Source organism: Phocoena sinus, chromosome 2, assembly GCF_008692025.1.
Source record: "Phocoena sinus isolate mPhoSin1 chromosome 2, mPhoSin1.pri, whole genome shotgun sequence".
Lineage (NCBI taxonomy): Eukaryota > Metazoa > Chordata > Mammalia > Artiodactyla > Phocoenidae > Phocoena > Phocoena sinus.
In genome coordinates, this window is record NC_045764.1 from 167408768 (window position 1) to 167421927 (window position 13160).

Sequence of the window (13160 nt, forward strand, 5' to 3'; positions counted from 1 at the left end):
TCTAAACGTTTTTCTCACCCCCCCAAATTTTACTTTCTCAGTCCCAGTTTTCTTAAAGGGCTTCCTTTTACATTTTCACTCTATGCTTCCCAGAAAGGGAATATTCTTGTTGTCATTTCCTGTGCAGAGGCTGTTTTTGCACGACCACCGGTCTGGCTCAGGGTTATTCTTTCTTTACAATATGAGCACTCCACAAACCCACAGAGATATGAACATATGACATGTAAATCAAGGGTACCCAACATCCAGATGCTTACAGAATAATGTTAAATGAAAAAGAAATTATGAAGTGTACGGTACGATGCAAATGTAGTTTAAAAATCACATATATGAATTTTATATTCATCTTCATAATGAACACCAACCAGTAATTCTCATCAAAATATTACCAGTGATTGCATTGAGATGGAGGGTTAATGAGTTATTTAAATTTTCTTCTTTCCTTTTCTTCATTTTCTGAAGCCTTTACCTTGGGCATGTATTATATTTATAGACAGAAAATAACTATTTTTAAATGTAACAGTCAGATGTGAACATATTAATGTGGATGTAAACTGACCTGTTCAGTGTGGAACAGGATTGACACTACTGACCACAAATCTGAAGGGTCATGTTAATTCATTTAACATGTCAGAGGTCATCTAGCTAACCTCTAATGACTCTTTACAGTTCTAACATCCTAGGAGTTTTTACTTTGGAATGGAATGAAAAAATATCTTTACCTGACAGAGGTATCAATGACTCATTAGAAATGAGAGTAAAGTACCCATACTGAAGAAGAGGTCTACATGGAGTGCATGGGAAAAACTCAGGGAAAATGGATTTATTTTCACAAAAAGCCTAATATCTCCATAATAGTGAGTTATACCCCTAGGCAGTAATGAACCAAACTTGGGTCTGCTCGCCTGTCTGCAGTAAAGCCAATCTACTGATACCGGCTGGTGGTGAAGGAAAGCACAGCATTTATTGTAAGGCGCCATACAAGTAGTCTGGGACAGCTAGTGCTGAAAACACCCTAACTCTCTGGTGGGTTTCAGCAAAGGATTTATAAAGGCCTGGTGGGGGCAGGGGGGAGGGGTCGCAGGGTCTGTGATCAGCTTGTGCACAATTCTCCAGTTGGTTGATGGTGAGGTAACACGATGATGTCACAGGGGTTAACATTATCAGTCCTTAGGTGCCAGTAGGTCTGGGGGCTACAAAGTGCTCATGATCATGAAGTAGTTAATTTCTTCCATTTAATGGTGGTTTTAGTATCTGTAAAACAACTCGGGAAATGTTCATCAGATACTGTCATATAACTAGGTATTTCGGAGAGGAGCTACAGCAGAGGATATGGGGGAAGGGTCTGTCTCGGGAAGGCCCCATAAGGTCCTGCTCAGTTACATAATGATTTGCCAAATAGAAAAGCATTTTATATATATATATATATATATATATATATATATGTATATATATATATATATATATATATATACATATATATATATATATATATATATATAATACAGTAGGTTGCAGAAAAGTACTTTTAAGGCAAGAGCCAAAAGTTATGATAGGATCCGAAAATGAAAGTATGTTGGAAATTATAGTTCATTATATCCCACTCTGTTTTTTGGTTTTACTTGGTCCTATTTGAAAATCACTTTATGAAATATTTGAATCCCAGATAATTAGCTAACACAGGAGTCAGCAAACTATGGCCGCAGTTAAATATGGCCTGCTGCCTGTTTTTGCAAGTAAAGTTTTATTGGAACACAGCTGTGCTCTTTTGCTTACATATTGTCTCTGGCTGCTTTTATGCTACAACGGCAGAGTTGAGTAGTTGTGACAGAGAACTTATGCCCCACGAAGCCTGAAATATTTACTTCCTGGCCATTTACAGAAAGTTTGCCAATCCCTGATTTAACACACCAGAAAGTAGTTATTCACTGTATCAAAGGAAGCATGAAAGTTACCTAAGGAAAATTTTCACACTGGGCCTTTAGCACCAGGGAATATATAATTTACAGATTTTGATGGTATAATTATTTAAGTTTAGGAATTCTAACTCTTACTTCCCCAACCATTGAAACTCCTAAGGGTTTTAACTTTAAATGACAGGCTGCTTGGGTCATAAGCTCAGTTCATTTATCCCCTTCAAATCATTAAAAAAAAAAAAAGCCTAAAGAAAAGGCAGAGTGAAGTTCTAGAAGAATTTGTGTACTAGGCATGTTAACTCATACTCAGCTGTAGCATAGATTGATTACTTCTTGAAGGGCAGGAACAGAATTCAAAATGACTTTGAGACTTCAAAGTCATTAAGAATCCACCTGCCAATGCAGGGGACACAGGTTTGAGCCCTGGTCCAGGAAGATCCCACATGCCATGTGGAGCAACTAAGCCCGTGTGCCACAACTACTGAGCCTGAGCTATAGAGCCTGTGAGCCACAACTGCTGAGCCTGTGCTCCACAACTATTGAAGCCCATGTGCCTAGAGCCCGTGCTCTGCAATAAGAGAAGGCACTGCAGTGAGAAGCCCGTGCACCGCAACGAAAAGTAGCCCCCACTCACCGTAACTAGAAAAGCCCACGTGCAGCAACAAAGACCCAACGCAGCCAAAACTAAAATAAATAAATGTTTATTTTTTAAAAAAGGACAACTTTGGTGGGACTTCCCTGGTGATGCAGTGGTTAAGAATCCACCTGCCAATGCAGGGAACACGGGTTCGAGCCCTGGTCCGGGAAGATCCCACATGCTGCAGAGCAACTAAGCCCATGTGCCACAACTACTGAGCCTGTGCTCTAGAGCCCACGAGCCACAACTACTGAGCCCACGTGCCACAACTACTGAAGCCTGCGCACCTAGAGCCCATGCTCCACAACGAGAGAAGCCACTGCTATGAGAAGCCCGAGCACCACAACGAAGAGTAGCCCCTGCTCGCCACAACTGGAGAAAGCCTGAGCGCAGCAACGAAGACCAGCGCAGCCAAAAAAAAAAAAAAAAAAAAAAGAGTTCAGTAAGTCATAGACATTTAAACCAATGCAAAGTACAAAATTCATTTTTTACTAGTCATTGAATGTTTTGTCCATTTGATTTAAAACATCCAGATATTTGAAATATCCTAATGATCAATTTAAGATTAATACTTTAATCTCTGTACTTACACTAATGAAAACAGGCATAAATAACTCAAAATTGAACAGAGCACTACAGGGTTAAACAAACTACAGTTCATATGTGGAAGAAAAAAAACTACCTGAAGTTGGATATATAGAACTTATTCCAGAGTAAGAAAAGTGAATCACTCAATGTTAGATTTAATGCTAAGTTTTCTGAATGAGGTCTATCTTGAGAAGCAAAATTCTCTACTGCCAGCATTTCGGTAACAGTTATGATTTTTAAATCTTAATAATACATTTTCCTTTTCCCAAAGAGAGATTACTGTGTTTACTGCATTAAAGAAGGAGTTACTATATGAGTAATACAGAAGCAATTTGAACAGCCACAGAACAGGATGTTTTTTTTTGTGTGTGTGTGTGTTGGGTCTTCGTTGCTGCGCATGGGCTTTCTCAAGTTGCGGTGAGCCGGGTCTACTCTTCGTTGTGGTGCGCGGGCTTCTCATTGTCGTGGCTTCTCGTTGCGGAGCATGGGCTCTAGGCACACAGGCTTCAGTAGTTGTGGCTCGTGGGCTCTACAGTGCAGGCTCAGTAGTTGCGGAGCACGGGCTTAGTTGCTCCGCAGCATGTGGGATCTTCCCGGGCCAGGGCACGAACCTGTGTCCCCTGCATTGGCAGGTGGATTCTTAACCATTGAGCCACCAGGGAAACCCACAAGATGATTTTTTATCTTTATAGAATGAGGGTGGATTTCCTTTTTTTTTTTTTTTTTCTTTTTTTAAAATAATTAATTAATTTTTGGCTGCGTTGGGTCTTCGTTGCTGTGTGCGGGCTTTCTCTAGTTGTGGCGAGTGGGGGCTACTCTTCGTTGCGGTGCGCAGGCTTCTCATTGTGGTGGCTTCTCTTGTTGTGGAGCAAGGGCTCTAGGTGCACAGGCTTCATTAGTTGTGGCTCAGTAGCTGCAGCTCACGGGCTCTAGAGCGCAGGCTCAGTAGTTGTGGTGCACGGGCTTAGTTGCTCCGCGGCATGTGGGATCCTCCCAGACCAGGGCTTGAACTCGAGTCCTCTGCATTGGCAGGCAGATTCTTAACCACTGTACCACCAGGGAAGTCCAGAGGGTGGATTTCTTGACACTATTTGTGACTTGAATTGCAAATAACAGGAGAAATGAAAAACTCCAATGTGGGAAAACAGTTATAGGTTGAATGGGTTTTACCGAAAATATTTATTCTACTTTGCTTTCGAAAATCTATTATCGAAACATTTGTGCCCTTGATATAGGGAACGTGATAAACAGGAGAGTTCATTCTGTCTTTTCATGTGTTTCAGATGTGTATAGACCCCTCCCTGTCTGTAGCTTTGGGTGATAAACCACCCCCATTGTATCTCTGTGAAGAATGCAGCCAGAGGATTGCAGGGTAGGTATAAGAAAAGGAAATAGGGCTACAATGAGAAGAGAAGAATGATCACTTCGACTTAAATTGGTTGTTACCTTCATTTTCCACTAGCCTCTCTGTTTTTTAAAGGTTAGTTTGTCAGATATTTAACATATATCAAACTTTCATTTGAAAAGATTTCAGCTCTGAAAAATTGCAGTATTTCTCTCCGTGTGACAGGAGAAAGCAATTCCACTTAATAAAGCAGCTCCACTCTTCAAGTGACCCTGTGAAAAAGGCCGCAGAGAAAAATAAAAGAAAGCTGTGGTTTTCAAACATGACATAAAATTCATATGGGATTTCTATGCTTGTTCGTTTCACAGACTCACACTCAGCTTTGTACAAATCATGCTGTATTTTGGTTGACTTAATTAGCATCTGGAAAGTATCATTTAAAGATAACTGAATATGATGAAATGCCTATAATTAATTTAGATGAAATGCATTAGACATTTAAATAGTTTATTATGATAGTGCTCTTAATTACACATCCTTTATATTAAAAGCCTTTCAGCAATAGCGTGCAGCTTATAAACCTTCCTGTGGAAGGGTAACATTGCAACAAAGTTCAAAAATGAATTCTGTTTTTCTTTATAGGGACCACAGTGAATGGTTGATTGATGTTCTTCTGCCGCAAGGTATGGCTTACTTCAGAAGGGATGAATAATGAGTAATCATGACTAATGGCACCGTTGATTTTTCTCCTTTTGTACTGTTTTATTTTACAAAGACAGCAACCAAAGTATTACGTTCTCTGCATATTCACTGATATGAAGCATGATATCAATGTCTTGCTTGTAATATACCCACACATTTAATAATGAGGGAAGAGGTATCATCTCCACCATAATTAGAGGTAGGTGTTGGAATTAGGATTCTGCATGACCAAAGCTGGATTCTGCCTTAAGGGGTTTTCTGTGTATATAACAGGTGTTGCCAGTGATACGTTTGCTGAGCAAGTCAGAAAGGAAATAAGGAACATCAGTGAGAAGAGCATAAATAATGGGTCTTTCTCCTGCCACGGTTACCAGCTCTGTGTTTTTAGGGAAAATTATTTAATCGTTCTGAGAGTCAGTTTCCCCTTCAGTAAAATGGGGATAAATATGTCTGACCCATCTCAGTGAAAAGACGAGATCGTAACGCTTGCAGTTTGCTAGAGTTCTGAAGGCTGTGCCTGTTAAGTTGGCAGGTTGCAGACAGAGTGTTTCCCTACACATGGGGAAGCAGGTATTCCAGCCACCTAATTGCAGGATGAAATGACCAGGAAAAATACTTAGCAGAGGAAAGAGGAAAAGTGGAAAAAGCTGGGGGCATACTGAGCACAGATCAGGCACCCAGGAAGAACTTGATCTATAACTTCAGAGGTAGATACTAAAAGAATTTTTATGAAAGGCCTCACTTAAAAAGAAATGTAAAAACCTCATGTTAACTAAATTCGGTTAACACTTTTTTCAAAACTAAAGGTCTGTCTTTGCCCGATGATAATCACACTCCTTCTTTGTAGTCTCTTAATATTAGGTTATCTCAACCTGAAGAAATAAATAGTGAGTGCTCTGCATCTGTAAAATGGGTCAATAATGTCAGCCTCTATATCCTTTAAAGAGACATTAAAAAATTTTATACAAGAATATCTGTAAAAAGATTTGGGCTTATATGGGTAAAGGTAACCTTTTTTCCCCCTTAAATTAGTGAACTTCCAGTGCTCCGAGGTAAAACCCATAGTCAGGTTCTAAACTGTGTTTTAAATTTCATATATGTTGCTGAATTCTGGCCATGATCTGCAGATGATATTCGTCTGTGGAAGAAAACTGATAATAACTTTTCATTATTTATCCAGAGATGTGACCCATTAACCTCAGGTTAAGATAACTTACTCCAAGATATCAAACTGTTAAATAACTATTAATTATACAAAATCAGTTTTAACAACTGAGTTGTTAATTTCATTGATTTGACATCCGCTAATTCATAATTTCCAGACAGAGTTTGGGAGACATTTATCTTTGATCTTTTAAATAAATTGTGACATAGGCATTTAGTCTATTTTTTGAGCACTTACTATTTCATGGGAAATGTTAACAGATTCTTGGAAAAATTATTTTCAATTACTCTCAAGCATCAGTTTTCATGGAAATAATTGGTATGCCCACTAAAAAGAGTTTTTATCCATTTATTAAAGTCAATCCTGAAGTACTAAAGTAATTTGACAGCCTTACTCCAGCTGGCCAATCCATGGGTTTGAAATTGCTTTCTCTTAAATAAGCCTGCAGCTGGTTTTGCACTAGTTAAGGACTGATGTAAGTTGATAGTTTGAGTCTAATTCATCCAAGTTGTTAAGTTTTTTTCTGTAGTTCTGATATAGCAAATCATCTCCATGGTGAAACCCTAAGCATATCACGTCAACTCAGTGTCATAGCATAATGGAAGAACAGTAGACAGGGAATCCAGGGACATTTGCTGCAGATTGGCCTGTACCATTGATGGCCTGTGTGACTCTGAAGAAGCCATGTAACCCTCAATTTTGTTCTCTGTCAAATGAGGGGGTGAGGTTAAAGTTATTTGATCTGAATTCTAAGTCATGTCTGAGAAGATTGAATTATTTCTAAGGATAGGTGAAAATATTTGCAGCCTCATTAAACATACCACAGGTAATTTTAACCTCATTAAACATAACTAGATGACAGTTTATGAGAGAAGGGAGAAGCTGTTTTGGCCAAGTCTGGAGGTTGTGTTACTAAGCTTGTTTTTTGCTCACCTTGGTGGCTGCCCTTATTTAAAACGGGCTCTCTTTCTTTGTTGATATTTTGTGTACCTTCCCCTTACAGCTGAAATATCTGCTATATGTCAGAAGAAGGTAAGAGCAAACCATCTGTGTGGTGGGGCATGATTTGCTGTGTTTGTATGTAAATTCATTCATTGACATCTGCCTCATTTCTGCACCATGGTTTCCCAGTGTGTACATGTCACTGTATTTGTGAAGGGGGAAAGGAAATAATTCAGCATGCAAGATTGCTGTGTCTGGATGGTCTCTATTTACATTTCTGCTTTTGCTTACCCATCTATGCACAGTGTTTCTGAAAAGTAATCTGAAATAAAAGCATATGTGTAACTCTGGGATAGAAGTCTAAATACAAAAAGGTTTGAGTGACAATGCAATACATGCAACTTTTAACTTTGGTAAAGGCTGATCGTGTTTGCTAAAAGTCTTTATTGTTTGGAAGTGGAATGCAAATAGTCCAATATGTGTGTGTCAGAAACATACCCAGACCAAGTATATATGGAAAATATTAATTTATATGTAAGTTGAATGATATCTCTAGTTAACGATTCCACTTTTGAACAGCCACTGTTCATGACAGTTTCCCTAAGCCATTTCCATCTTCTTTTCTTGCTCCAGTTGTTGAAAAGTACAAGAGAAGATAGTATGGTGTGATACAAAGGACTTTGCACTAGTTGGTTGTGATACTTGGGTCCTGGTCGGCTCTATTCCCACCTAGCTATGAGACTATGTACAAGTCATTTACACTTTTTGGGAGCTGTTTATGAGTGGATACCTTTGGAGGGCTGTTTCAGTTATCTGTTGCCACCTAATAAACCCTCCTAAACTGTACTGGCTAATGACTAACAAACATGTGTTTGCTCACAGTGCTGTGGATCGGCTGTGGTGCTCGCCTGGGTAGTTCTCTTGATAAACTCCTCCAGGCTCACTCATGTATTGATATTTGCAGTCAGTTAGTGGCTTTGCTGGCAACTGGTTGGGCCCAGCTGACTTTACTCCCATGTCTGGGGCCTCAGCTGGGATGGCTGGAATGGTTGGGATGACAGGGGTGTCTGGCCCTCCCTCTTTCCATTAGGTGTCTCATCTTCCAGGAGGCTAGGCTGGATTTGTTCACAAGGTATCAGTGTTCTGAGAAAACGAGAGAGGAGGTTGCAAGGCCTTTTGAGCCTGAAGCTCAGTAGTCACAGCATCACTTCTTTTTTTTTTTTTTTTTTACAATGTTCAATGTTATGTTTTATCACATTTACGATGCTGCGTTTCCAAGAATTATACTCTAGAAAGAAGAACACTCATTACTAATTTCTAAATCATAGTTTGTATCATACCTTTTATTCTAACACAGCATCACTTCTGCTGCATTCCATTGGCCAAAGGACAGCTCAGTTTCAAGGAGTGGGGAAATAGACTCCTCCTCTTTATAGAAGGAGCAGCAAGAATTTTGTGGTCATATTTAATGTACCACAATCTACCCTCTGGGCATCGTTACTTACATTCTTTCCATGTACCAAATACTCTCAGCACCTTATAAGACCTCCAAAAGTCTTACCCATTTATGGCTTCAGGCTTAAAGTCCATTGTCTTATGATCTGCATCTGGTCTGGTCACTGATGAAACCCCTCGGGTACGAATTTTCTTGAACCAGAGACCTGTGAACTAAAAAGGCAAGTTACATACCCAACACAAAATGCGAGACAGGGATTGGATAACAGCAATAGACCTCTGTTCAGAAAGAGGAAGGGGACGCAGATAGCTGTTACTAGTCAATAGCAGCTCCAGCCAGGAACATGTCAACAGTTCCTCTGTCTTTAAGGAATAGCAAATATGCCTTGATTAGGATCTGATTTTGCTTCCTGGGAATAGTTTCCTAAGTCATTTCTTTCCTGGGATCTTTGCTCCACTCTTTAAGACATCTTTCCTTTATAATAAGAAATGGCCCATGTTGCAGCTGAGTAACCCTCTCAGTCTGCTTCCTGTATGTAGAAGTTGGGGTTCCATAGTCCTCTTTTCGTGTTGAACTGTGTCTGTCCCGTTTGGTCTGCTGGTGGTACTTTTGCTAGTATGCCTCTCTTTAAAACTTTGTGGATTTTCAGTGAATCTAATTGGGGTTCAGTGCCCTCAAAGGCACATCTATAATTCTTTTTGAGTATAGAAATGCCTTCTATACTTTGGGCATTTCAGCCCTTAATATTATTAGAAGCCCTGTTCTAGCTGAAAGGCTCAACTGGGCATCGCCTTATATAGCTTTCTGAAGTTTTAACAAGGGATCATATAGTCATTCAGCATACTTTTGATTTCATTTTTATTCCGAGGCTATTTCCTACTTTGAGAATCTTTTACAAGCTGGAGAGACTAGGATGAGAAACAGTTTTATTTCTAAATTGGCATTTCCTGGCTCTGGTGGTATACGTAACATACTTGGCACCCAGGGTGGATCATTTTTTAACACTCCCCTCCTTTATATGACAAAATTATTTTCAGTAATAAGGTTAAAATTAGCACATTTTTATTACTTATCCTTTAATAAATGTTGTGTTTTATATGAAAGTTAATTTGGAGAACTTTCCTTAAGTTCCTAATAGATCAGAATTGTTTGAGCTTGCTTTGGGCAAAGTTTGTGTCTTTCAGTACTACATATTCAGTACTACATATTCCTACAGTTGAATAGTAGGTTTGAGATAAACATCAAGATTGTATCAAATACAACATTGTAAATCAGCTATACTTCAGTAAAAAAATAAATTAAAAAATTGTATCAAATAAGCATCAAGAGACAGATGCTTTATTTCAATTCTGCTGTTCTGTGAGACCGCTTGGAATTATTTATTTATGTTTAAAATTCAAAGCAGTGAAACAGAGTGGCTAGAGCGAACCTTTGAAAACATGCCCAGCTGAATCTGAACCTAAGGGAAATCTCTCTAATTTACTTTTGAAATGCATGCATGTAGCTGAGTCCACAGGGTTTAGGACTGATTGTGGCTTGGAAATATATTATTAAAACTTAGTAGGAACCACAGCAACTGTTTAGAACTTTGACCATCCAAAGGTTATTTAGGGGCAAAGTATTTTATTGCTGATATTATTTAGAATTGATGGCACATGGGATAAGGCAGGTTGACTTTTAGTTGATATTCCAGATACTAACATACACAGTATGTCCAGATACTACCTAAGAAATCACTCAAAATGTAGCAGCATGAAACAACAACTATTTAATAATGCTTACAGATTCTGAGGGTCAGGGGTTTGGACAGGACACACTCCACAGCCTATCTCTGCTTGATGATGTTTGGGGCCTCATCTGGGAAGACTAACTTGACTAGTTAGGGGCTGGAATTACCTAGAGACATCTAGATCGTATGTTTGGGCTCTGGGATGGGGTGACTTGAAGGCTGGGCTTAGAGTAGAGACTTACACATTGCCTCTCCATGTGCCTTGACCATGGCACAGTTCTAAGAGTATCCTGATGAGGAAGCTTCTGAAGAGAGAATATTCTAAGACAGCAAGTTGGAAGCTGCATGTCCTTTTAGAATTTGCCTTGGGAGTCCTGTGAGTATCACTTCTGCCGTGCTCTCTTGGTTGAAGCAGCCACAGCCCATCCAGATTCAAGGCTCATGAAAGCATATCTGAGGAACTAAACCAAAAGAGCCTCACCCACAGCTGGACTTAATTTAGACAAGAAGACCTTGGACCTCCAGCCAGGAATTTGCATGTGGGAAGAATGTAAATAATTTGTGACCAGAAAATAGGATTGGAAATTGCAGGCCTTAAACGTTGGGACTTTATTATAGCTAATAACTACCCACTAAACCCATATCCACATCCTATTGTTTATGTAACAGTGGGAATCCCAGAGGAACAAAGACTAACTATAACTGAAAGGAAGAAATAAACACTAACAATGTACTCCGATATAACCCACCCTGCTAGTGATGTGGTTGGGTTTGGTTTGGTTTGGTTTGGAGAAGCCCCAAACCAGTAAGGATTCATGTGCTTCCAGAATGAAATTTAGTAAGTGAAAGAGAAAGAAAAAGCACAAAGCAGGAAAGACACCTCACTTGGAGAAGTCAGGGCCGACTTGGATGCTGAAGAAGACCTGGGCTTCAGATGCAGAGGAAGCACACTGTATTTTAACAAATAATTTTTAAAAACTTGTTAATAAAAGGGAAAAAAGATCATAAAAAATTTAAACTTGCTTTTATGATTTATTGACCTGGGTCCTGTTCAGAAAATGAGATTTCCCAGCACTCGTATCCAAAGGCTTGTGCTAAAATCGAAGTGGAACAAGCCTTACTTTGAGATGGTTGTTCCGATAGGCAATTCAATACATTGTCAATGTTTGGATATAGGTTTTGTACTTGCCTTTTTCCTTCTTCTGTCTCCGCACTTCGCAAGATATCTGTCATGGAAGGTTTTCAGTCTTCCTCAAGCCCTGAGTTCATGATGGCTTAGGATATTATTTCCCCTATTATATTCCATCTTTTAAAAAATTTTATTGGATTATAGTTGATTTACAATGTTGTGTTAGTTTCAGATGTACAGCAAAGTGATTCAGTTACACATATACATATATTCATTCTTTTTCTGTATGTTCCATCTTAATAAGCTCTATTGAAAGACTGAAATGCTCTCTTGACACCAAGACATTGATTATGTGGTGGTGACATCTCTAAAAGGCTTGGGCACAGTTTTGTGCAGAGGTCAGGGATATTTCCTGATTGCTCCTCAAATTGCATTATGTGGGCGCTGCCTTTCTCCCCTGCTTCTTGTCAGGGCAGCTCTGATAATAAACCCCCCTGAGCTTCAGAATCTCTCTTATACTGCACCACTTTTCTCACTTCATCTGTTGACTCCTTTCCTCTAGTTGATGTCAGCCGCTGAGTCTGTGAATGGTTCTTGCTGTGTTTTGATGTTCCTGTGGTGTCCACTGACATATTCTTTAGGTCTTGATAGAAAGAGTGCCAGTGGGGATGGACAGGCCAGCTTTGGGGTCATCAGCTCGGTGCAGCACAGCTCCCTGCCTGTCCTTGAATGCACCAAGGACAGATGAGCTGCAGTGGAAATCGGCTCTTTAGGTGGTGGATAAAATAATTTTGAAAGTTTATTTTAGGGGTTAAAATTGTTTGTTTCCGACTCTGATGTGCTGTGATGCACTCTCTCTGGACCACAGTTTTACTTTTTTTTCATATTTCTGCTGAAAACTCTTGAAATGCTAACTTGAAATAATCCAGGAAGACCCCCATGCCCCATGGCTGAGGTCACTTTACAGAGGACTTTTCAACAGTTTCACTCATATTTAGAACGTTTCTACCACTCACACTAATAGAAACCGCTTCTCACCTTTATTTTTAACTATAGCTGAAATCTCACTGGTTAGAGATGACCTGCATTTTGGAAACTAGTGGCACTTCAGAAATGTGCTGCCACTTCCAGTGGCCCTTTAAGTTTCCATTTGTTCCAATTAGTAGCCAAATTTACCTCAGTGGTGACTTTTAATTGATTTCGCTCTTTTTCTTCTAGAACTGCAGTTCCCACGTTAGAAGAGCTGTTGTCACCTGCTTTTCAGCAGGGTGTTGTGGTCGTCATGGAAACAGGCCTGTTCGGTACTGCAAAAGATGCCACTCAAATCATCACAGTAACGAACTGGGAGCTGCCTCGGAGACCCACCTCTATCAGACCTCCCCTCCACCCATCAACACTCGAGAATGTGGTGCCGAGGAACTTGTCTGCGCCGTGGAGGCGGTGATTAGGTAACAGCGTCATCAGAAACTTACCCTGAAAACACTGCCTTTGCTTTGAGCCACCCTGTTCACATTGAGATGTGCAAATTTATTTATTTATTTTTATTTTAAA

The 13160-nt window shown here is 39.7% G+C and overlaps 1 protein-coding gene across 2 annotated transcripts in view; it reads left to right on the top strand.

The window, feature by feature from the left end:
* UNC79 (unc-79 homolog, NALCN channel complex subunit) overlaps positions 1 to 13160 on the top strand; it is a 307052-nt gene that overhangs the window by 147061 nt on the left and 146831 nt on the right. For both annotated transcript variants that reach the window (XM_032620585.1, XM_032620578.1), the window contains 4 exons: positions 4425 to 4513; positions 5129 to 5169; positions 7357 to 7385; positions 12828 to 13057. In XM_032620585.1, the coding sequence (XP_032476476.1) occupies positions 4425 to 4513; positions 5129 to 5169; positions 7357 to 7385; positions 12828 to 13057 (389 nt within the window). The remainder of the gene's footprint in view (positions 1 to 4424; positions 4514 to 5128; positions 5170 to 7356; positions 7386 to 12827; positions 13058 to 13160) is intronic.